This window comes from Sebastes umbrosus, chromosome 16, assembly GCF_015220745.1.
Source record: "Sebastes umbrosus isolate fSebUmb1 chromosome 16, fSebUmb1.pri, whole genome shotgun sequence".
Lineage (NCBI taxonomy): Eukaryota > Metazoa > Chordata > Actinopteri > Perciformes > Sebastidae > Sebastes > Sebastes umbrosus.
The window spans coordinates 27,559,169-27,586,226 of NC_051284.1; the positions used below are offsets into that span (position 1 = coordinate 27,559,169).

Sequence of the window (27,058 nt, forward strand, 5' to 3'; positions counted from 1 at the left end):
ACATGAGCAGATCAGGTCCCAGAATTAAAACGATACTGTATGAAACTGTTACTGATGATACTTTAGACAGCTGATCAGCAGTAAAGTGATGTTTTCTAAAAATGCATTATAGTTCAGTTAAAAAACGGCCTATGAGCGTAATTTAACAGGTTTTCTTTTGTATTAACAGTAAAGCACTGTTTTTAGCAATAACAGATTAATACTGTTGAAATCCTGCTGTAAATTAACAACAATTGTTTACAGTGTTTAATATTCCTGAGATGTTTTAGTGCATATGTGACAATACGTGGCGAGTTGAGACCTTAATCTTTTAACACTGGATGTCTTTAGATTATATATTAATTATGGGACGACTACAGTAGTTGTAACATGTTACACATTGGCCAATTAAGTAAACTAAAAGAGAAAATAGTTAACATGAAAGATAATGAGATTTAAGAGGTCACATTCCTCTTTATTTTAGGTGCAACATATGTGCTACTATTTCTATGTGATTTACAAGTTTATAAACATTTTAATTAACTTTTTCTCTAAAGTGTTAATTCATCTAACCTGTTGCATGTTTTTTCATAAACACTGTATTATAATTATGGGAGAAATCCACAGAGAAACACTTAACCACCACACCTCCTTTATGTGGTAAACAATGGAAAAAATATATTGTTTTTACCCAACAAGTACAAAGCTTAATGTAAAAAAAGAAATCTGACTGAGAACATTGGCGTATATATGCAGACATTTCCTGGTACAGTCGATTACTGGCATGTAAAACTGATCAATTCTGATTTAAAAAAAACACTGATTTCCACAAATAGCTTATTATATAAAATTAATTAGATTCACATGATCATTACTGCCTTCCATGAAGTCATTGTGTCCATCTGTCTTCTAATAATTTGGGGAAATATAAAATATAGATGACTTTGACCTGAGTTCAACAAATCATTTTCTTTTATTTAAATTATTGTAAAAAGAAATAATCATTTTCTCTGATCAATATAACTCCTGTTATATTGTCTAAAAAAAATGGCCCATGAAAAAAATAGCAATGTTCAAAAATATTCTAGTTAATTGTCAGTTTAAAATATCCATAATTTTGTTTTTAGGAAAAGAGGGACAATAGAGGAAGAGACCATGATGGAGACAGATGGTTTGATTTAATATCAGTGCTGCTCTCTAGTGGCCTAAATAAGACATCCTTATAATGGTGTCTTCACTTTTAATGATTGAGAAAAATATGATTTATTTAATGAAGAAAATTACAATAGTATAATTATAATATGGGTGAGTTTTAACCATATATTGTACTTTATGAATTTGTTTGTTATCTGTATTACCAGTTACATTTATTATAATGTTTAGAAATCTCATAAACGTAAAAAAAACATATTATAATCCTTCAGTTCATTATAACTTCACAGAAATGCCCCCAGTGACCTTAAAAGGTGACTTTATTTCCAATGTTAGAGGCCTGTAGATAAAACCTCACATTCAGAGAAACAGTTTTTGTAGAAAAATTATATCTTTTGATCCATAAACTGTCTGATATTTTACCTCCAAAGAGAAATCACTCACCAGTCAACTAAACCTTATTCACTGTGGAGTTTTTTAGACCAATGCTGCCATCCAGTGGTTGAAGGGAGTTAGAGCATGTTTACAGGATTAAAGACTCAGCTGGAGCCTTTGACCTCAGTGGGTTTTTACTTCCAGTTCTCAGAGGGCTCAGTCCCAGTTGTTTGGGAGTCTGACTAGACTTTAGTACAAAACATCGAGGTTAATACAACATTTGATTTATTGATTCTTTATTTTCTTGTCATGCATGTAAAGTGCCCAACCCTCATGGTTAAGACACCAAGAATACAGTTGCAGTTGTCAAACATTTCATAGCATTTCATTCAGGTTATTTTACAGCTCGGACTTAAACAAAATATTCTGCCTTTTCTCCTACAACAAGACTTATTAATGCACATCATATATGCTGTGAAAGGGCCCATGTTAAAGTAAACCAAAACGGCCAACATACTAAATTTGTAATGTTACAGAAATGTGTGGTAACTTGCAGTGGGGTATGATACAACAATTAGATGTTTTAGCATGTAAAAGGTGGATTTAATGGCGATCATCATAATATACTGATAACTATGTTTTCCTGTAGACAAATATCAGTTTCAATGGTCTTCCATTTAAGATGAAATCTCAGCTGTGTTTCTTTGCTGCATTAGGAAGGCCTCAATAAACCAAATAATCCAAATTCATTTTAATTGAAAGCTTACCTTTTATATTACAGGTAACTATAACCCTTTTAAAAGTTTTTTTTTTTTTAAATAATTATTTAATAATTCTAAACTTTTATCAAATATAGCCTATACTTGATTGTTTGAGATTGATATGGCTGGTATGATTAGACTCCTTATTAATTAACATCATGTTGTTTGCCTTACATATATAGAGAAAAAGGACCCACGTGAACTCAACAATGGCAAACCTTTTGAGTCCAATCCAATGTTAAATCCCCCAAAAAGCAAAACAGACAAAATAGTAAATTTGCAATGTCACAGCAGTGTGTGGTCACTTAATGGTCATCACAATATGTTGTTAACAGTTTTTCCTGCAGACAAATATAAATGTCAGTGGTCAACCATGTTTAGAAAAGACAAAATCTCAACTGGGATCCTGTGATTAACATCATCATGTCAATCTAAAATTAAAAAGACTGCAACAGAACCACAGGCAAAAGTTTAAGTTTAAGGAAGGCCTCAATAATCCAAATAATCCAAAGTCTTTTAACTGATACCTAAATGTCATTCTCTTGATATGAACATGTTAAAAGAGGGGTGTTTGTTTATGCTGAGGAGGAGAGCCGGTTGGAGGAGTTTAGATCAGTACAGGTGTCTAAACGACAGCACTTCTCGTCCAGGTGACACAAACACACCGTCGTGCTATTTCTCCCATCTCGTTATAATGGGGTGAAATTTTCCAAGTATCTAAGTGGGACAGATTAGCTGAACACACACAGCTAATGCGAAACAAAATGACCAATTAGTTTATTAATGAACGCAGGAGGTGAAGAGGAGAACCAGGAGTCACAGCTGGCCTCAGAGGGGTTAATCTGAGTCATGGAGACAGGAGAGCAGGAAGTGGATCTATAAGCCTATTAATACATAAATAAAGAATCATTTATTACATACCTTTTAAAAAGTAGTTTAATCATACCAGCCATATTTCAAATCAAAACAGTTAAGTAGGTTTTTATATTATGAAGGAGTGCTGCTGTAGAACTAATAATACTTAAAAATATTGTTTTAAAGTTATAGTTACCTGATTAAAAAAACACCTTTACACTACATCCTATATACCACTTTATAGACTGCACATGTGTACATACTACATGTATTTATTGACGGACTGCACACACTATGTTCACCCATTCACTCTGTATCTTTTATGTCTATTGTTGTTTTTATATTTTTTGTATACCTTTACCTCTCCTGTGTTTCACTCTGTTTGCTGATGTTGCTGCTTTGACACCTGGATTTCCCTCCGGGGATTAATAAAGGTTCATCTTATCTTATTTTATCTTCAGGCAGCAATTAAAAATATCTGAAATTAATTTTGCATCGATTTTTCAGGCGATTAAATCATTGATAAACAGGATAAGTGTATCTACTGCTGAGTATACAAACTTTTGTGCAGGCAAAGATATTATAGAGACATATAATCCAACATTTTTCGATTTTTTTCCTCCATTTTATTCATGGATGATGTTGTGCGTAAAAGATGCACGTTGGATAAATTACGCGTAGTTTGGAAACCAGCTGGTTCCTTCTCTCTATTCATGGTGTTCTCTTGTTGCTGAACACGATGTGAACAGGAACTGCAGTTTCCTGGTAGAAAACGAGTCTGCTCTCCAAACATGATGAGGATGAGGATGAGCTGCCTGTCAGAAGTCATTGTGCAGCTCTTTCACTGCGACACAAAGAGCAGCTTCTACTTCAAACGCTTGTAATGAAAGCTAATGACTATTAGATGGAGTAGAGGGGCCCTCGTCTTCGCAAATAAAATGCAAAGGAGGATTTTAAAGGAGGACCCTAAAACGCGCCTTATTCAAATGAAGTGCAGCCTCCTATTGGAGCTGCAGGTTATTGCTCTCCATGAGAACTTTCACACCTTCTCAGAGCTGCATCGCATCTCAGCTGAGTCATGTGACCAAGGACATTTACATTTAGGGAGGATGAAATGTTTTAGGTATTTAAAGATAGAAAAAAAAGACAATATTAATAATATAAAGACATTATAAAGTTGAGTTTTATCACACTGTTAAGAATTTCCCAGTAAAATAACAGTAAAGAACTTTACATTATTACATTATTATACTGTCGCTGAAATTTACAGCTTTGCACTGTTTTTTTAAATTAATTTCACAGTATTTACAGTTATTTTACTGTTTAAAGATACATTATATAGCTGTTTTTCACCTTTCTTTTATTTTACTGATTTGTTTTAACGCACTATTTAGGTTGTATTTTTTTTCCAATAATAATAATAATAATAATAATAATAATAATATAAGGACGTTTTGAGTGTTATCATTTCATTTGCATCTGCTTGATGGATTCATCACTGAGGGGTCATGATAAAGAGATAAGCACATTCTCATCAAACTTAAATATTCAAAAAGTGTTTCATTTAGAAAAGCTAGAAACGTACACATTAGTGTAGAGCTGAAACGATTCAGTTATTTTTCAAGATAAAATGCCAAACATTCTCTGGTTTCAGGCTGTTTGTAGTTTGCTATCTGTTTATAGTCTGCCATCTTATGCATTTTTTGCATTTGCCCTGAATTTGAGATGTTGTGAAGCAAATCTAGCAGCCACTTGCATATTTTAGCATAATTTGGCTGGTGAGTTTCAGGTTTGATAGTAATGCTAACAGGTAGCTGGCTTTCTTGTTTTCATTCCTGAAGCCTAGAAAACAAAAGTATCCAGTCAGAGTCTAAATCCACTTTGTCTCTGCTGGATGACCAAAGCTTTACAATGCGGGTTATTGTGCTTGTATGTAACTTATCATTATTTATTTGATCTATTTGACCTTTATTTTACCAGGATAGTCTGTTGAGATCAGGGGATTTATTTTTCAAGCATTGCAGCAACAAAAAGAAACAACATCATTGTACAAACTTTGTCTGTAACTAAATTATTTCCATTATCAGTTAATCCTACTAATTCTATAATCCATAAAATGTCAGGAAAGTGTGAAACATGCCTGTTACAATGTCCCAGAGCCCACAGTGACATCTTCAGATCGCTTGTTTTGTTTGACCAATCTGAATTGTATTTAAATTACTATCATATAAGACAAAGAAAAGCTGGAAATCTTCACATTTGAGAGGCTGAAACCGGCATTTTTTTGTCTTTTCTCTTAGATAAACAGTTAATGAGGTTATCAAAAATGGTTGCAGATTATTTTTTGACCATTCAACTATTTGCTCCAGCTCTAGAAACCACAGTACGAGCCAACAAAGACACAGTATATTATAATAAGACAGTATGGATAAACATATTGTCTCTGTTAAGAGAACAACTTGTTGCAAAAGGAATCAGAGCAACAAGTCAAGAGGCAGATGAAGATGAAGATGTAACATAAGGAGCTTCTTGTAGAGAGTCTTAGTGTTAGTAACCCAGCCAGCGTTGGCATGTCTCCAGCCGTTAAGGTGCCCTGTGCTAATTGGGACGATGAGCCCGGTGACCCCCGCCCCTCTCCTCCCCAGGACTCTTCAGGTTTTCCCAGGCCTCTGACTGCTTCTTTCTTCCCCTCAATGGGATTACGTTGGGCTGTGGAGAGAGGAGAGGAGAGGAGGGGGGAGCTCTGATTCCCGGCTGATCACATCAGAAACGGCTCTCTGGGGTTTTTACACAAATTCTGCTCCTTCGGCGGCGTTTCAGCCCTAATCAGACGGAGCAGAGACACCAGGAGAGAGCAGGCGGGGGGCGGCCGACAAGAGAAAGAGATCAGCTCTGTTACTGTTGATTAAACTTCTCTCTTTGATACTGTTACCAGCCGGCTTCTCCCTCTTACAGCTCTGCAGATGTGTAGTGTGCTGGGGTTGTCAGCAATAGGAGTAGAAAGTAGGCCTACTTATGTCCCAATGTACACCAACACTACAGGTTTTAGTTAAGAATATAAAGTCAAAGTTGACGTGATCTGACTGAAATAACTCTCCAACTTGCTTTTGATTTTCTGCTCAGTTTCTTGACTGTTGGTAGGGGTGGGTTTGTTGAGTTGAGTGCACATGTTGCACTTGGAAAAGCGACCTTTATTCTGAAATACTTTTTGAAATCTTTGCGTATGTAATCCACGCCGGGAGGAGGTCAGGGTGGATGGGTGGGTTAAAAAACAGCAGACTTTCACCCAGGAGGCTGGTGTTCGTGTCCCGTGTGGAACCAGAAGTCAATGTTGTTTTATTTGTCAGTTGTGGCGTAACTTCCGTACTTAAGTTACGCCACTTTCTGTGTTATTTAAACCCAAACCGCAATATTTTTGTAAATCTAACTAAGTAGTGTTGTTGCCTAAACCTAAGTGGATCTATTCCTAAACCTAACTAAGTAGTTGTATTTTGCAAAGACTGGAGCGGAAATTGACACATGCGTCTCGTATTGCTGGACATTCATCGGAAAACGCACAGAAAGTACGTTGTTGAAAGTTGAGCTGAGTGACACGGGGAAAAGAAAGTCTATGTACACAAATCATATTCATCAATCAATTTTGTGACTGTTTCACGAACTGTCGTGAGACTGTGTTGTTCGGTAAATATGTTAAAAATCAACCTCTACTGTGGCTAGTTTTTTACAGAATGTCAATATTAGACATCATGTTTATGTATCTTTAGGTTTTTCTCAATTCATTTGAATTGTCCATGTATTGTCAAAGGAAAATGGACATGAGACGGAGATCTACATCTACAGAGAAATCTATATGATCTTTTTTGCTTGTCATATTATGACCATCTTTAAATCCTGCTCTAAAGTAGTTTGATAGAAACTAAAAGTAGTTGACAGTACATTTAATGTAATAACCTGTTGTGAAACAAATGTAAGGATTAAAGAGATGGACACCACCTCTCTGTGATGTCTTTGTTTAATTTGACGGAGTTATCCACAGGACAGGACTTTCAGGTTGACCACCCCAATTAGCTGCTCTGATGGACTCATTTGTTGCGTCCCAATCCTCCCCTCATGTTTTATCCCTCATGTCTGCCAGCCAGGCAGCGTGAGTCCCTTTCCACCTGGAAGGAGAGACGTGGAGTTTCAATAGAGTAGAGACAGGACACCTGCCGTGGGAGGGAGGGCCTGTGTGAGCCTCGTCTGTTGAGAAGCAGTGAGAACAGGCGTACTCACCGTTTAAACAGATTAAAGAGTGAGACCCAGCTCTGTAGCCCCGAGACAGACTGACCCCTACCACCCCGGGTTACACATATCCACACATAATCCCTGAGCGGGTTATTTATTTGCTTAGCTTAAATCAGAGGGGAACCCGAGTACGTCCCAGACTTCAACTCAGATCAAACCCGGGAGGAAATGTCTCGCCATGTCTCCGTCATCTTCAAACTGAGAGGAGCAATAAAGGGAGGTCAAAGGGCAGGATGATGATTGGGATACATTAGAGAGGAGACAGGTTCTCTCTCTTGAGCTAAATCAGTTTCTCATGTACAGATTAATAAACCTTTGTGTTTATAGACAGACAAACACTCAGTTATATCATTTGAATCAGTCGTTTTGGTATTAGTTGACTAAGATTTCATTAGTCGATTAGTCATTTATTTATGCTTTTTTCATGCTGAATGACTTAATTCCAAGAAACTTAATAAGAAATAGTACTACTAATACTTAAAAAACGTATGAGCACATCTCTGTAAACAAAAGATTTAAAGTGGTGCTTTTAAGTGATTCTTTGTGGAGAAACTCAGTTTTATAGATCTGACGATTAAATCAATTAATCGATTTGACGACAAAGAATTTCTTTGGCCGAGGACAGTCCTAGTCTCATCTGATTTTTGTCTTGTAACATTTTGTGCTTTTGGTTTACTTTAATAATTAAACTGTTGTAATAAAATTGCTAATTTAAATCTAGATGTAGTCGTTAAAATGAGCGCGACTGTTGATTTGATAAAATTATGAGTATCAGTCCCTCTGATATTTAACGAAAAAACAGTTTTCCTTTAAAGCCCCTTAATACATGGTTTCAAATCCTCTCATTTCAAACTTTCTCTTAATTATTAAATGCACTAAATGAGCAACAATCACAGTTCAAATTTGGAAAAACACATCTCTAGGTGTAATTTCAAACACTGAGCTAAGTTGTGTTAACGATGTTCAGAAGAAGAGCTCATATGAACGCCCCCTCTTGTGGTAATCACAATTTCATAAGTGTAAAGTTTCTGAAAGCTCAAAGTTCACGAGTTGTGACGTTGTCTGAAATGGCGGAACCCATGGAAGTAAATATTTTGGTACATAATAAGTTAATATATTGTGATTTAAGTTGTATATTGTTTTTCTTCGTCTGAGGAAAATGTTGACATTCCCAACGGCCTCATCTTACTCCTCTGTCATTACATCTTTGCATTTCCTGCATTATGTTACCCTCTTGCTAGCTTGCTAAATTGTTAACCTCTGTGGCTTCTGGACGCCGACAGTAACGTTAATATTGCCGTCGCTTAGCAGCGGTGTTCTCACGACTTAACCTCTTAAACTCTAAGCATATCGTGAACCTGTTGTAAACACAAGCTCACAAGTTTCATTTGAAGGCAGCGTGTTTCATCAGGACTGTGTGGACATGATTTGATCTGATTTAACAGCAGCTAAACAAACCCGGAACTGTCATCAGATTTCTATTCAAATTTTACCAAATCCGGATTGGTTGACAGACGTTTATGATGTCACGTTTTACCAACTGAGCCCCGCCCTCGTCAAACCAGTACCAAGAGCATAGAGGAAAACAGAAATCTCTTATGAGAAATAAACTGTTTAAACTAGATAGTTTTGTGTTAATGTAGAATATCTCAGCCGTGAATGAAATAAATGGATTTCAGTGCATTTAAAATGTAAATAAATTTTTTTTAATGTCACCTTTAACTTCTGAAACCTTTTCTAACACTTGGCTGAATAAGAAGGAATGAACAGGACAACATTGCCATTAATGTCATAAAATATATTTCTGAATATTTCATTCATTTCAATGTACAAAAACACATGAAGTGAACTTATCAAAGAGCAAGAAAAATTAAATATATAACTATACATCTATTAAATATTCATAGTTGGAGACACAGGCCTCCTTTCTCAGCAGTATATATGTACAAAAAGTCTTTCATCTCAAAGAGTCCAGCGGTTTTCGGTCAACAGTGGTCAGTGGAGTCATCAGACACGTCGATGTCCACGTCCAGGTCAGAGAACTCCTCATCCTCCTCCTCGTCTCCTTCATCACCGTGGCCTTGAGATCCGGGACTCTTCGGCGGAGCAGCCAGGCCCAGTTTGGCCAGCTTGGCCTGCTGCTGCTCCAGACTCTGTTTGCGCCACTTGATTCGTCGGTTCTGGAACCAGACTTTGACCTGGAGAGAACAAAAACAACATGCATATTAGAAATACTGCAGTAAGAAATATACCTAAATATGTTTCTGGGTCTACAACATTGTGACAAAGTGCAAAAGAACATTAAGACATAATTAAAACAGTTATAAAAACATTAAAGATTAGAAAATAAAAACAAGCTAAAAATAAAAGCTAGGATAGAAGCTAAAATAGAATATAACACACAAGAGTAAAAGCTCTAGTGCAGTAAAAGATCATTATCTGGTTTAATAAAAGGCAGTAGCAAACAAAAGTTTGAAGCTTTGATTTAAAAGAACTCAGAGTTGGAGGTCCTGCAGGTTTCTGGGAGCTTGTTCCAGATAGTTGGTGCATAAAAACTGATTCTCCTTGTTTAGTTGTGACTCTGGGGACACTAACCAGACCTGATCCAGATGACCTGAGAGGTCTGGATGGTTCAGAACATAGCAGAAGATCAGAAATGTATTTGGGCATTAAACCATTTAGTGCTTTGTAAACCAGCAGCAGTATTTTGAAATCAATTCTCTGAGAGACAGGCAGCCAGTGTAGAGACCTCAGAACTGGACTGATATGATCCACTTTCTTGGTCTTAGTGAGGACTCTAGCAGCAGCTTTCTGAATCAGCTGCAGCTGTCTGATCCATTTTTTAGGAAGACCAGTAAAGACTCTGTTACAGTAGTCAAGTCGGCTGAAGATAAATGCATGGACTAGTTTTTCTGTAAATGCCTAAATTCTAGTTTTCAGTCTCTGTTTTCTTACCTGAGCTTCAGTGAGCTGCAGAGCCGAGGCCAGGAGGAACCTCTCGGATCCCACCATGTACTGCTGCCGAGCAAACTCCTTTTCCAGTCTGGACAGCTGCTCGCTGGTGAAGCTGGTGCGCATCCGCTTCGACTTCCCACCTTTAGTCTTGAAGGAGTGCAGCCCTGCGTTCACTTTAGACATTGAAGCTGCAAAGAAGAGATTGCACGTTTAATCACACTGCTGCCACGTGAACATAGTTTGATTTTGACACTTAGATCTTGCTCTGATTGATGCTTACCTTGTGCGTAAAAGGCTCCTCGACAGGATGACTGGTAGGTGAAAGGCGGGCAGCAGTAGACTGAGTATCCGGGTTGTGCATGGTGCAACATGTTTGGAGAGTAGACGTAAGGTGCCATCGGTCCACTGAGAGGTAGAACTGGACCTCCTGGTTGGTATTTGTCTCCACACTGAGGAGGACTCGCCCTGCAGCTGGTTGTGTCCTCCGGCTTGGCGAGCAAAGCATCAATGGTGAAGGATTTTCCTCTGGGAGGCTTCGTTGCGGACACGCACTGGCTCTCCTGGTACTGCTGGTATAGAGATGCCGGTGCGTAATTACGCATGGGGTATCCGTAAACTCCCACTGGTCTGTTCGGCACATGCATTCTGCAGGATGTTTTTAAAAAGTGGAAAATCTCGATTGTCTTTGCAGAAAGTTGTTGGTCCAAGTGCAGCAGGAGAGTGAATGCATGCTCCTCTGCAGAGCCTCCTCTTTATTTATACTCCAGCTGGACACAGAGGTGTCAACAGCCCCCCCATCGACCCTTTGTCTTTCTAAGTAGCAGATGAGAGAAACGAACATCCTCGACAACGTATCCAATTAATTGGTGGAGTAGTACAAGCTGGGATTGTCAAACATCCTAACCCTTTGAATGACAAGGCTTTTGAAGAGGTCGTGGGGGCTGGGGACTCAGGAGATTTACTGGGCTACAAATTCTTGCATGGATCTTAAGTCCAAATGTAATCATTACCGCTGGGAAGGCCTTGATGTTACCAAATCATCTTATTTGGAGCCTTTTAAGTCCTTTGCTGGCCGACAGATGCTTTAAGCAGCGTGACAAGTCGCTTCACAATTGGAGACAAGATGTACAATTTACAGACTTTTTTTTATCTTCCAAACTGTTTCAACCTTCTAATTTAGGAAAGACTTTAATTTGAATGAATGAATGAATGAAATACTTTATTTTGAACATAAAATAAATAAAAACAGATACAAAATAATAACAAAGAGTAATAGTGCTCGAAAAGGAGTAGGTAGAAGTACAACTTATATTTCCCTATACCCCTTTCTCACTTCCCCTCTAATAACTCATATATCATAGAATGATAGAATTATAATATAATATAATAAATAAACTATCCCAGATTTATTTACATCACAAATTAAATATATGAACAGCATCCCAAGTTTATTTACAACCCACAAATCCATCCGGAGTTAGAATGTAGGTATAAACCAAAACCTTATCCCAACCCTTAACACAACTCTTCCTCAACCATATACCTCCCAAAAATATATTTTTTGTTTAGCTTTATCTCAACTACACTGTTAAGAAGTTCCCAGTAAAATAACAGTAAAGAACTGGCAGCAGGGTTGCCTTTATGTTACTGTAAAATTAACATTATTATACTGTCGCTGAAATTTACAGCTTTGTACTGTTAATGAAAAATACTGTTGTTTTTTTTATTAATTTTACAGTATTTTACAGTTAATTTACTGTTTAAAGATACATTATATAGCTGTTTTTCACCGTTCTTTTACATTATCTTACTGATTTGTTTTAATGCACTATTTAGGTTGTATTTTTACATACATTTTAATAAACATTATTTTTTGCCTAGATGAATAGACTTAGGAATAGTCACACTAAATACAATTAAAGGCACTTGTTAGGAAAAAGGCTATAATAGACTTGTTGACACTTTTCCCAACATGTGTGTCTCCAGCTGGCTACAAGCACAGAATGAAACCTAACAACATGTGAGTGAAGAACAATAAAGCTAATTCACTGATTTTACCATCATGTACAATGTACAAGCCTCACATGAGCAGATCAGGTCCCAGAATTAAAGAAATAGTGCATGAAACTGTTACTGATGATACTTTAGACAGTTGATCAGCAGTAAAGTGATGTTTTTTAAGAATGCATTATAGTTCAGTTAAAAAAGCTTTTCTTTTGTATTAACAGTAAAGTACTGTTTTTAGCAATAACAGGTTAATACTGTTGAAATCCTGCTGTAAATTAACAGCAATTGTTTACAGTGTAGCTGTAAATCAAGTATCACTCCTGTATGTAAACAATCCATAATCTTTTTCCTGTATAAAATGAATGCTCTCTATTTCCAGAGTGTGTCTTTTAACAGCAGCAGTGTTGCTCTTAAAACCTGAATAACTGCGGTGCGTAATTGAGGCGTCAAATCCAGCAGGTCTGGTGTGGTGACAGAGTGATGCTGCTGGTTTTACCAAAATGCAATTCCTCTAATCTCTCTCAGCCACCGCCTTAATCCACAGGTTGATCCATCCCATCCTTTGAATGTCAGACTGGGAAAGGCCTCTACTCCTCTGGCTGGTTCCTAAAACAATCCAAGTTGGTCTAAAGCCTTAAAGGTCCCATATTATAAAAAAAAAGTGAGATTATAAAGCAGGTTTAAGTCCTATATAAATACTGTGAAAGTATCAAAACACTCAATCCACAGGGAAATACACACAGCCCGTATTCAGAAACTGTGCCTTTGAAACAAGCTATCAGGATTTCTGTCCCTTTGTGATGTCCCAAATCTACAATATAAAGACCATTTCACAGTTTTAAACGTAAACATTGTAAATGTGTCCCAGTTTATTCCTGGTTGCATTGTATGTGAATGTCATCAGCTGACAGGAAGTACACATGGACCCAAGCTGTTGCCTAGCGACGCAATTCTGTTGCAGTTCCGTCAAAATGCGCTAAAACGGAGCGTTTCAGACAGAGGGTAAATACAGGCATATCCAGGCTGACAGTATGAGGAAAATAAAGGTTTTTTTTAACATTACAGCATATAAACATGTTCTAGTAGAAACACAAAATACAAATATGAACCTGAAAATGAACCTGATATGGGATCATTAAAGATTTGATTCATTGATTGCGTAAAAAGAGACCAAGAGACCTTTATTCTGAAACAATACTTTGTTTTATTGTTTTCTCATTAAAGGTTTGAAGATGAAGCAGCGGCTTCTTTAAAGGAAGTGATTTGCTTTCTCGCACAAAGACATCGTCTCTTTCAACTGGGATTATTGCCAGCTCTGCAAACTCTGCCGGCTCATTTCCATCATTTGGAGGTGGCGGAGAGGCTCTGCGAAGCCTTAAGTAACTGTTAAAACACATTTAAACACCGAAGCGAACCGCTCCTTCCCTTTGACCTCAGAGGGTTTTATTTATCCTCTTTCACTGACACTAGAATGTCTAATGAAGAGAGCAAACACAGACTTTCTCCACCCGGCCTGAACAATAAGGATGCTTCTTCTGATGCCTCTACGACCGGACCACCCACCCCATCACCACTGTTTACTGGCAACTTACTGCAGAAAAACCTCTGTCCTGACAGATCAATTCATTCACATTCAGTGGTGAAACCTTCATTTAACATAAAAGCTTCAAGTTGAATGACACAATGTCAGATGTTTCTCAGTCAAACCAGCTTGGAAAAAAAGGATATAAGGTTTAATTTAGTGAAACAAATTTAGAAAATAAGTGACACTAATACAAACATTTGGAATTAACTAAAACAATTAAAGATATTTTCGCCTATCAGACTGAATATAATACTTTTATTGTCCAGTTGTGGATACCTGTTGAGTTTTCTATCGACAAATTAATCCTTCAATTAAAAAAAGCCAAGAAGTTAACTGGTTTCAGTTTGTCAAACGTGAATATTTGCTGGTTTTCTGTGAAAGTTAATTGAATATATTTGAGTTTTGACTGTTTGTTGGATAAGAAAAGACATTTTAAAGGCATCACCTTCAGTAGATTAGTTTTAGTAGATTAATAGATAATGAAAATAGTCATTAGTTGCAACCCTAATTGCCACATCAGGTTAAATAGACTTAAGAGAGAACTGTAATTGCCCTTTGCAGCCAAGGTCTCCTCTAATATTCTGCCGGCACATCTGAACTTTATACTGTCATGTCTTTTTCATTCTCTGTGTCCTCTAATGATGCTGCTAGTGAAGGCAACATGTCCTCCTTGTGTATTGGGGCCAGACAAGGAATACGCGGAGCATTGTCCCAGAGAGTCCTCTTTTCATAGTCATGTCCTGAGAGGAGAAAGAAACTGGAGGGGCTGCTCTCTAATGGCTCTATGGGCCATCCGCCCCAAATGAGGCTCTCACCAACAGCTCGAAAGTCCTCATCAGCACTCATTCATTCAGTATCTGCAATGTGGCTACAAAAGGGTCACTTCTTTAGGATTTGTTTTCACTTCTGGGAGCATAACTCCAGGAAAGGTTATAGTAGGTGTTACATTCAAATTTGTCTGCTTTCCAAATGTGGCTTTTCCCGAAGCAACTTAAACATAAACTTTATTACATTCGTCATATACATACAGTTACATACTGTACATGACATTAACAAAACTACAGTTAAAACCGTGCAAAATAGTATTGAATGCATGCTAGAATCTGTTGCTTATTGCACACTGTAATATAAGCAAGAATAAAAGGCATTTGGCATGTGTTGGATATTAAAAGTATAGAAAGATTTGCATATAAAACAACAGTTTAACTTAAAAGTTCTATAACAGCTGTTCAGTTGTTCACCACAATAAAATACAACTTTTAGCAGCTCTGACAGATCTCATTTAATGTCCTGTTGAAATACAACTATCAGAAGTGTCATTTTAGATTCTCATTTCAGTAGTGGAATTATTTCCATTTCCATTCCATTTACTTGAGTAAAAGTAGTAATACTACACTATAAAAATACTCTGTTACATGCCCTGTTTTCAAGGATTTACTTAAATAAAAGTACAGACATATTATAAGCAAAACGTGCTTAAAGTTTCGAAAATAAAAGTACTCACTATGCAGGATGGCCCTTGCAGTTTTCGAGTGTTATAGTATAAATATTATATTTTTGGATCGTACTGATTCATTAATATTTTATCAGCATTTTAATGTTGTAGATTGATGATTCTGAGCTAATTTTAACTACTAATTGTAGTCAAAAGTACAGTGTTGTCCTCTGAAATGTAGTGGAGTAAACGGTAGCATAAGATTGAAATACTGAAAGTGCCATAAAAGTACAGCAAACTCAAGCATTACATTCTTTTTATATATAATCCTTCTTTGTTGAATTGTGATCCCTTACAGTAGTTCTCAGAAAATGATCTAAGTAAAAAATAACTTAATAATAACTACTAAATAAAATAGTAAATAAAATAGTAAATAAATAAATAAATAAATAAATAAATAAATAAATAAAATTAAAAAGTATATTTTTTATGGAGTCATCTATAGCAAAAGTTTCCCAAGAAATATATCAGAGTAATTTTTGGGTAGTTGTAGTAAGTGTTTAAACTCTTCTGCATATAAAAAGCATGAGGTTTAACCTTCTGCTCTTATCTAGAGCGAGGTGCTTAATCCAACAGTTGTGAGGAGTTTAAAAGATCAAAGTCATGATCTCCAAACAATGGATGCTACAAGTATTATTAATGTAGGAGTTATGGCTTATGACAGAGAGGTGAGATAATGTAGAAATAAGAGCAACAGAGAGGAGAAGCTCTTCTTCTCTGTTCTGCCTCACCTTCCAGCTCAGTTCACACATGATTGAATGAAACAAAAGCATGAAGAAACACTGTCATCATTATTATTATTGAGGTGAAAGGGGATCGTTTTCTCACCTGCCCGACACATTTAACAGGCACTGTAATCTGGGCCTTTCCTGTCCACGCACATCCATCACTAATGAGTTTATGAAGCTGTTTACAGGACGAATCCAGAGCGGCCTGCCTCTGTCGCCTTGCTGCTGGAGCTGAGGGCTCATTACTGGGACCTGCTGCGCCTTGGCCCTCACCTTGACTATGAATGGGAGTCCAGTAAAAGGGCCAGGTATGCTCCGTCTGGCTCCAATACACATTCAGGCTCTGCTGTGGGCTGATATATGTGTGGGTTGTGTCTATTTTTTCAGCAGCATGAGGAGCCTGTTTTAATGTAAAAGTTGCAACCAAAACACCTGCTCTGAAGCTGCTGGAAACCACACACAAACTGTGTTTTATTTGATGAGATCTCCCACTTTATTCAACAATTTGCTTAAGAAGTGTTACACATGATGCATGCTGCAGGTGAAAACTATATGTGGCAAAAGAAACAAAAAAGACAATCATGGCCATCTATTTTTGCCAATTTAGATAAGAATAAAGTGAGTTACAGTTTTCCAATTAAGAATAAATAACTGTATAGGGTTCATTCATTTTCATTGTAATTCACCTTGATAACTGGTAATGATCTGGGTAGCCATTGATAGTTCACCAAACAGTCTAAAAACATGTCTGAACATGCAAAAGTCCAATTTTAAACATTTAGTTGTGGATTGATATTAATTTGTATGAAGTATTTCTGTTCATAAGGATGTTATAATAGTTTATGATGTTGTTTTAAATCACAAATATCCTTAATACAGTATGCTATTTTAACATCCCAATATTGAATACATTATATAAAACAAGAATTCAATAGTCTTTTGGGGCAAAGTCCAAGTCAAGTCATGTCAAAACAAGTCTCTGCCTGGTCTTTCAATGCTGACCACTGATAACAAGATGTGTAAATAGTGTATTTTATATAGCCCAAACCAAAATCAGACCAACATCTTACAATGCATATGTTTAACAATTCAGTTTATTAGACTGTTGTCAGGCTGTTAAATAGGTGTTACCAGTCGCTATATGCCCCATAGATGTGGCATATGTCAATATGTCAATAGGTGCCTACTACACCCACTAGTAGGTTTTATCATCTATTCACATGGTAGATCATCGAAAGAAGGTGTTAAAGAACACAACAGTGACCTCTATCAGCAAAACACAGGACTTTCACCCAGGAGACCGGAGTTTGCATCCCGTGTGAAACCAACGTGTAGTTGTGTTTGTGTTCATAGTTATTTTAACCCAAAACATGATGTTTTTTTTGTTGCCTAAACCTAAAGAATTTGTAATTTTATTACAAAAACCTAATGTTTTTTTCCCCTTAACCTAAAGAAGTTGTAGCTTCGTCGCCTAAACCTAAAGAAGCCTTTTTGTTTGTGTTCAAAACGTAACCTTTCATTCAGTTTTACAACATGTTACAACGTGTTGCTTTTAAGTTTCACTTTCACTTTTACAACGTAGTAGGTGTAGTAGGCCCCTAATGATCCACATCTATGGTGCTTATAACGATTGATAACGACTATTTAATGGCCTGATAACAGTCGAATCGGGTGAACAATTAAACATTTCAAGATTATCAATCAATATATTCTTTGGGGATTTTACCAAGACAAAAATCGGGACTTTAATATGTTTAATTTCATTTATCATGAAAGTCCAGTCTTATAGCATTCAAGTCCTCATTTTTACCTCAAATCCGAGTCGAATGTACAGCTCTTTTAAAAGCAGACTAATAATTCAGACCTCATTAACACTAAGTGTCATGTACTGTGGCTGCATCAAAGTAAATCCACAATACAGGGACAGAAATAATGATAAAAGCGAGAATCAGTCTTAAACAGGGCCCTTGTCTGAAACCTCTGTCTGCTCTCTCTCTCTCTCTCTCTCTCTCTCTCTCTCTCTCTCTCTCTCTCTCTTTGTGTAAAATGACCTTCATTAACACCATCGGCTAAATGGTTAAAATGAGAAATGAACTGACTAATTCCAGCATTGATGCTGCCTCCTTTGCAGCGTCACTATGCAGATTCTGTGTGTTTTTCATTTACACGTGTGGCAGAAGGGAGGCCCTCCAGTCACTGCAGCTCCCGCTAAGCAACCATTAGTATTAGCATCGACACCAGCGCTGTGAAGTGCTACTGTACGAGCGGCTCTCCGCTGGGCTAATGGTGGCCATTCAGGCCAGATAGTCCTCCATCCACCCAGAGAAATGACCGTCCACGTCATTACCAACTTAATGAGGGATTAACTTTCTCTCTGAACGGTATCTGTTGACTGACATCACGGTCCCGTCCTGGGAACGGAGGATGTGTGTATTCGACCTGTCTGACACGCCATACGGGCCGCTACACCACTGAGAAAGATACCTGCAGTAAAGGCCGAGTTACTTGGTACATACAGTTCATATAGGAACTTGTATGAGTAATTTGGTAAAGGAAATCATGGTATTGTGCAGATAGGCAGAACACAGAATGGCAATGTCAGTCTGTCGGTCGGTTCACCGCTTTGATCCAAACGAAAATATCTCAACAACTATTCATGTTCCCATCAGGATGAATTGCAGTAACGTTGGTGATCTCTTGAATTTTCATCCTTCGCCATCATCAGGACAAAAAGTAATTTTGTCCAATATTTTGATATGACTTGACATTGTGAACACAGGACACGAACGAACAGCTGATTGTAAAGTGAAACTTAACACACGGGACACAAACAGTGGTCTCCTGAATGAAAGACTTGTGTTCAGATCAAAGAAATATTGTGTTAAAGGAGCACCGTGTAGGATCTGGCGGTATATAGTGATGCGGTTGCAGATTGCAACCAACTGAAGCCTCTCCAGTGTGCCAAGCGTGTTGAAGAGCTACGGTGGTCGACGTGAAAAGGCAAATGGCCCTCTCTAGAGCCAGTTGTTGTAAGAGTAGCATAGGTCATTTTGAGCAGAGCGTGTGTGTGTACGTGGGAAGTGAGTGGTGAAGTAAGAGAGAGAGAGAGAATAGCAGCGACAGGAGCGAGTAACGTTAACGATCCAAGCCGCTCTGGGCAACTGTAAAAACATGGCGGACTCTGTGGAGAGGACCCGCTCCATATGTAGATATAAACACTTGTTACACACTGTTCCTTTAATTACTGAGCATTAGAGGTGCTGGCAGGCTGATTTTGTTCCCTTTGGACAGAGCCAGGTCGGTATTTTCCTGACCTTGAAATTTGCATTGTGTGTTTTTTTGGAGCTGAGCGCGGAGCGCAAGGTGCACAGGCGGAAATAGAGGTGCAAACAGGCCAGAAGTTCTTCTCCTTCACTTTAACCAGCTGCTGGCTTTAGCTTCACATGTACCATGCAGATATAGTGATATCAATCTCCTCATTTAACTCTGAAGGACGGCCAGTAAGTGCATTTTTTTACAAAATGTCAAACAAATTCAATATAATCCAGCATTGAACACTCTGTTTCTTCCAGTTATTGGTTTTCTTTACATTATCTTTTCTTATAAACGTATGGTTTTATTTCTTTTGTTTCTATTTCTCTGCTATGGACATGCATTCACATTTTTAGGAGACAATTAATGGTTTGATTCTTTAACTTACGCAGGGGTTCATCATGTATTTCTAACTGAAAAATGCTCACTGTCATGCCTTAAACTGTCAATATGCTGTCAGAAAAAGTTAAAGGTCAGCTGGTGACTCCAGAGGAGTTTATACTTTCTCACATGGTAGTTTTTTTTCATTTTAAAATGAAACTTTTAGTCTATTTTACCGCTGTAGTCAAAGTAACATGGCTGTTGGTTTCTTGATGAATGCATAAAATGTAAATGTCCTGTAGACATTTCACGTGTTTGCTGATTTGTAAAGCTGCTTTATGAAACCAATCACTGCAGTGTTTTAAAGGGGCCCCTTCCCAGGTGCTTTGAGGGCTCTGTGGTGGACCCCCCCTCTCCAAACCCTCTTTAATGGAGGTGAGAATTGGCGGGTTGGACTTTAACACTTGACCTCTGTTTACACTTCCTGTGGGTGTCAGGTCTTGTCCATAAAGCGCTGCTTGCAGGACCGCGCTGCATTGAAAGGAGACAGAGAGCGGCGGAGCACCCCGGCGCTGCGAGCTGAATGCACTGCTGCTCCTGGGCTGTGATTATTAGGACAGGCCATTTCCTCCCTTCACATTCTCTGTTTGCTTATATTACTGCCACACTTCCTCGACCCCCCACACACACCTCCTCAGGCCTTTTATAGGAAAGTGATGACAAACCGGCATATTCAACCTGCTGCAGTCTGCTCTGTAATGGGGATTTAATGGAGGTTTTCACTCAGAAATGAAGAGTAGTTTATTTTCGATGACTAAGACTGTTTATTTTCTGTTTGGCTGCAACTAGTGAATATTTTCTTGATTAAAGGTACTGTTTGGAAATTCTTACACTTACACTCTTATAAATCATTGTGGGTTGGTGTCCCATATGCGCTCGTTTTTGGCTACGCTGTTCCACCACAAACTACACGGAAGCACCAAAACCACAAAGTTATATCTAGCGAAGCCCGTCTTGCAAAACAGTGTCAACTTTGTGCAGAAATAAATGCTGCAGCTCCTCCAGACCTACAGAGGTTTCCCGTGTCGTTTCCTGCTGCTGAGTGAATAGACGGGGCTCCGCAGCGAGTAACGTTATCGTCTCCGACCAAAACTCCGGTGTCTCCCCTGTTCCCTGTGACCGCGGTCGGGAGGCTGAAGCAGGAAAAGCCAACACTAGCATCAGCATTGATTCATGGAGAGACCTTCGTCTGGTCAGCTAACATTACTGCCAAGCAGCTGAAATATAGAGTGATATTGTGGTTTTAGCTGACGTGTGTCGCCTCACTGTTTTGACCGATGCTCGTTCATGTCTATGTAGAGCGAGCACGAGCAACAGGACGCTGACTTTCGCTGACTTAACGGCCACAGGTATCGCTGTTAACAAGCAATTTCTGATTCTTACATAGAGTCCCTTTAATCGATTAATCATTGGGCCTACAAAAGATCACAAAGCTGTGAAAAATGACCATCACAGTTTCCAAGAGCCCAATTTCACATCTTCAAATATATTGTTTTGTTTGACCAACTGTCCACCAAAGACAATGTAAGACAAGGGAAAGCAGCAAATCTTACATTTTAGAATCTGTAATGGCATTTAAAAAAAAAAATCAATTATCTAAATTGTTCCCTATTAATTGTGATATTTGCCAGACGAATTATCTCATCAATGCCGAAAATCTATCACAAAAACACAAAGTTACTGTGGAGTTTACTCGTTTTTAGTAAATGTGCCGACCTGTGTTAGCACCTGTTCAACACTTGCAGTTTTTTGTCTTCTTTCTGGTCACCTGGAACTGACAACGGAGGCCTTAAGACGTTTTTCTTGTTGGAACATGTTCCCAGAAGTGCATCGTCTGTTGTGTTTTGTTGTGACGTATAACCTCAGCTCAGGAATTAGACAAACCTCTGTCTTCAGTATGCTTTATATGATTACATGAGACAAGTGTCCTTCAAAGGCCCAAAGAGTAATAATGTAAATCATATAATGTCATATAATTTACATGTATAATAGAAAAGTTAGAAAGATAATCTACCTTTTTCTTTAGGTTAAGGTTAAATAATGTCCTTTAAAAGATGGGCACTGTAGTTTTTAGCAAACTCTACTCAAACAGGAGCAAATAGTGCATTTGTTGGGGACTATTTTCAGCAGCGGATTAATCCACATTTGATGTTCTAGTGAATATTTGAGGCTTTGGATACAAACACAATACCTGTTAGTAGGAAACATTCTGTGCTGGTTTTGGTCTTTTTATGAGATTTGTTGAAACTAACATCAGATTTTCATTACAAACCAAAATAATTCTTGATAACGATATTATTTCGACATCTATAGAATATTGTTTTTTGTGCATTTTGTCTCTTTTTTGGCAAATGAATTACACTCAAAATACAAGTGTAAGGAGGTAGAGAGAGAGTCTGTAACCAACTGTACAAAAGTGTGATTTAAGAGTTGTTGGATTATTTACATGATATATTCATATGAGTATTATTAATATGATATCAATATTTAATCTTTAAAATATCCCGGTTATCGTCAATACCGGTGTATTGCGGCACTGCTAGTTTTCTAATTACATATAATTTAGTTTTTTATGTATTTCATTTTCTGCTACTTTTCTTTAGGTTTTCTGTGCATAGACTTCAGAAAGGGAGGCCTGTGTTTTAGCGTCCACTCCTCTCTGTAGTGATGTAGGTTTACAGTCGTCACACCTTAGTAGTCTATTGTCTGTCCTTGTAGCTGAACAGCAGATCAAAGCAGCGGTCACTATGGAGAAACGCCAAACAAAGACAGATATGCTCACAATGTGGGCTGTGATGGACTCTGAGTGTTGGGAGCAATAATTAGAGCAGACAGCCCACCTAAAGGCACATTACACCTCACTTCCCTGTCTTTTAAATGTATGCAAAGAGTGAGGGACACTGTGGCTAATTTAGTGTTTTTACAAGAGCTGACTGAACACTTCAAACAAGACCACACACACACACAGGCTGACAGGTAGACGGCACATCTGCTGAACATCTGGTGACATCTGGTGGACGAGGGAGGTAGAGGCACTTCAAGAGAGGACAAACCTGAATAAGCAACAGTTCACATTGTTAATCCAGAGATATTTACATATTTTGTAATTGTACAAAATAATAATACTAAAGTTTATTTATATAGCACTTATCAAAATCAATGATTGCAAAGATCTTTACAGAAAGCAAATATAAAACAATAAAAAAACAAGTTAACAGTGCAAAATAAGTAAAATAGATAGAACAAAAGGAGGGAAGAGGACCAATAAGGACATTTAAATATAAACAAATTTGAGCTGTCAATTGATTAAAATACTTTATCACGATTAATCGCACAATTGTCCATAGTTAATCGCAAATTACAATCACACATTTTTTAACTGTTCAAAGTGTACCTTATGATGAGATTTGTATTTAATATAACATAATCATCATGTGTAAATCCAAAAGCATTATTTCTATGGGAAAGGAAAAAATAAATACATTTAAAATAAATTTAAAAAAAAAAGAAAGAAAAAAAGAAAGAAAAATAAATAAATAATAGAATAAAAATAAATAAATAAAAATAAATAAATAATAGAATAAAAATAAATAAATAAAATAAGAGTGATAATGAGATGAAACTGACACATTACATATTTGAATAACACTGCACAATGTGATTTTTGACTACTTTTATGGATGTAAATCCATTGTCACAAATATCTGCATAATTCTTCAACACTCCTCTAGATGGGGCTCTTATCTCCTTTAGCAAAAAAAAAAAGCACCGCCATTTTTGTAGTACAGAATTTGTTGTAGTCCTGTTTTTATTTGTACCCAAACTGCAGTTCCACTAATCACCAGCAAGAGGCATCATGCTGTAAATAAACAAATTAAGGCTCTCTCTCTGGCAGCTGCTGTCACACAGATTGCATACAGTCTGTGATATGGATGAATCAGTGTTGAATAGATAAAATATCACAAGGTATTTTATTTGCAATGTGAATGTAGTTGTTTTGTAAATTCACCTCCTTTTTGCAACTTCCTAGTACATTTTTCAACTTGCCAAAATATATTACCTACAGGAATGTGTGACTTAATTTGGGGAAAATGTTGATTTCAAAATGTACATGCAAAATGTTACTTTTTTTTTATTGGTATGTTCCTTTTGTACATAAATAAGTTTCTAAGGATGATTTTAATTGTATTCATTTTGCAGGGCACACATGCATAGCAGAACATATAGACACAAATACTTGGGATGTTTGGAGGACCTTTAGACGTTTTCATCAAAGTTGTTGATCTCATTTAAAGATGCTGAAAGTACAATGATGTGGTGCAGTATTTCAGACAGTGTGTGTACTGTGAAATATAATGATGAGGTCATAATTTAATGGTAACTAACTCAGTAAATGAGTGCCGTCTAAATGCCCAGAGGAAACGTCCTCTGACCTCAAAGGCCCCGCTGTGGGACTCGTTTACAAATTGGCTGTAAAGTATGAAATGAAAGCTGAATGTCCTCCGGACAGGATGTTTAACCCCTGCAGGGCAGAACGACATCCCGATCAATTAATCCAGTATTAATAAAGAATCAATCAGCTGGGACATTATATTCAAGGGGCTGCTAATTGTTGAGTTTATGAACATTTAATAGCGTTACCTTTGATACTTGTTGAATTTATTAACTTTTAATCCCTGACCTCATCCATGATTAATAAGTCTCTGTCTGATCCTTTTATAAATGAGGCCCCAGCTCAGTCTCTGACAGATGGGCAGCCCAACTGCTGCCAACTGCTTTTCATGCAATATTCAAGATGTATGTAACACACACACGCTAACACACACTCACACACGTGTGCCCATCACTCTTATTAGCAGTCAGACAAAGGGGGAGTCTCACAGCCACACGGGCGCACTTCTGGACTGGATATAACTCTTTTCTATTAGGTCATCAGTAACACGGAGACACAGAAATCATTTACATGAGAAGAGCAGGCGGCTATAATAGAGTGAGAACGACTCAAAGTCAGTGTATCAGACGTTAAAGGTTATCTAGAGCATTAATATAGCAGCAAATAACTATTTACTATCTAAAGATATAGAGGAGGAATCAGTGGGCAACCTCCTGGTCTGACCTTGACCCTACTTCTCACTTGATTTATTACCTCAGTAAACATTGTAAACATGAGTTTATGGTCTCAATCACTAGTTTCAAGTCTTCTTCAATACAGCATGATGTTCATTTAATAAATTATGGTCCCATTTAGAGTCAAATAGACCATAAAGCAGGGGATGCTTTAGGGCGTGGCTACCTTGTGATTGACAGGTCACTACCACGGCGTTATCAGGCCATTAAATGTACGTTATCGCTCCATATAAGCATCATAGTTGTGGGTCAGTTGGGGCCTACTATGCCTATTACGTTGTAAAAGTGAAAGCGAAACTTAAAACTACATGTTGTTGGTTTCACAATCGATGTGAACCTCCTGGGTGAAAGCCCTTTGTTTTGTTTGAATCTTGAAGTTTCTTTCAATTGAAACTCTTTTTTAGTGATTAGATATAATTAGTTCATTAGTAATATGAAAATAAAGTACATCTTCTTGTCAATATATGACCAAAAAACTGTTTAAGTGGGTTTTCATTTGTACATTAAAGTAAGTGAAATCAGGATAAAATGATTTATAAAACCTTAACCAAAATAGTTTATCTTAACATTTTCACTTTAATACCCTAAAAATGACATAAAATGAATTAGGTTATCTTATCTCAAAATACAGTTTAACATCTAACCAGAAAGAGAAGCTAAGGCGCATAAAGATGTAAGATGATGCTAAGCTGATACAGGTACACTGGTACAGAACGAACAATAGACCGATGGGTTGTGATAGAAAGAAGAGCTATAACTGAGATATATACTAAATAAACAAAATATAAAGGAATTACTATGTGTATAACAAAATCTAATGAATATTATACACAATACAATGGTGTGGTATGTTATTGACAGTATAAACAGTAAGACGTGTAAACACTGTAAAATAGACACCACTGAATATGGTCAGACATATTACATTAGTATATTTATATATTTGTTTATCTTTCTGTGCTTTCCAAGACAACAAAGTAAACCCCAACAACTGCCATGAGATGCTGCTGAAAGCTCCAGAAGAAAACCTTGTAAGTGGAACTTGAGTTAAAAATTCAACTACTATTTTCAAGATCAAAAATGAAACAAATGATGAACCATTTTAAACCCGCCTCTGTCTATTTTATAACACATACTTTCTTCATCTTTGTTCATAAATCATTAAATATGATTAAGCTATGTTAAACTGTGGTATCAATCATTCATTAACTATTTATACACCAGTTACAGATGCTTAATAAGAGGAGTTATTGTTGACAAATGCATTATTGACACTTAAAATATGCTTATATTTGCTTACAATTACATTATAATAAGTTATAAACAAGTCATCAGTGTTTATACGCTGCTTAAAAATGCTATTATGGGCATTAGAATCAAGTGTTACCAGTATGGGGAGTTGGATCTATGTTTTAATGTAAAAACAAATGTACATATCACAGTTATTTGCCTTAGAAATATCATGTAAACTCAACTCAACATAGTAAAAAATATACAGAAATTTTGGACTTAAACGTTCGAGGAGCTCCTGATCATAAAACTGTAACTCTGGCTGATTTAAAGTTCCTTCTTTCATCCCTCAGAGTCCGAGCCCCCGACACACACACACTGACGCTGCATAGATTAACATCAGCTAATTAAAGGCTCTAAACTGTCGATTGTATTCACACACAAATTCTCACGCCGAGCCTGTTTTCTTCAGTTGCTGGAGCAGGAATCAAAACAGACGGACACTTAACAAGTCGCTCAACACAAATGCACCAAACCCCTGTCTCACATTTGTAAATGTCGTGCAAAGTGAGCAGGGCGGAGATTCTTCTGCATGTACATTTGAAGAGAGATGAGACAACTAACAGCTCAACCAGTGAAGCAATCTGTGGCGCTTAAAGGAATACTTCACCCACAAAATGGCCATTTGTGTATCAATTACTCGCCCCGTGTAACTTTGAATTCTTGAAGACAACTTTCTTGCATGCCTCAACGGTGAACAAAGAATCACACAACAGAGAAAAGTCTTGATATAGTCAAGTAAATAGAGGTTGCATTTAAATGGCCCCCATTT

General features: G+C 37.3%; 1 protein-coding gene across 1 annotated transcript; it reads right to left on the reverse strand.

Moving 5' to 3' along the window:
- Nucleotides 1-9,137: 9,137 nt before the first annotated feature.
- On the reverse strand, nucleotides 9,138-11,643 carry noto (notochord homeobox). The gene is made up of 3 exons (XM_037746934.1): nucleotides 10,642-11,643; nucleotides 10,362-10,549; nucleotides 9,138-9,604 (listed from the first exon to the last, which is right to left on the reverse strand). Exons 1-3 carry the CDS (start codon nucleotides 11,003-11,005, stop codon nucleotides 9,392-9,394), a joined length of 765 nt encoding a protein of 254 aa, XP_037602862.1. The 5' UTR covers nucleotides 11,006-11,643; the 3' UTR covers nucleotides 9,138-9,391.
- Nucleotides 11,644-27,058: the final 15,415 nt, after the last annotated feature.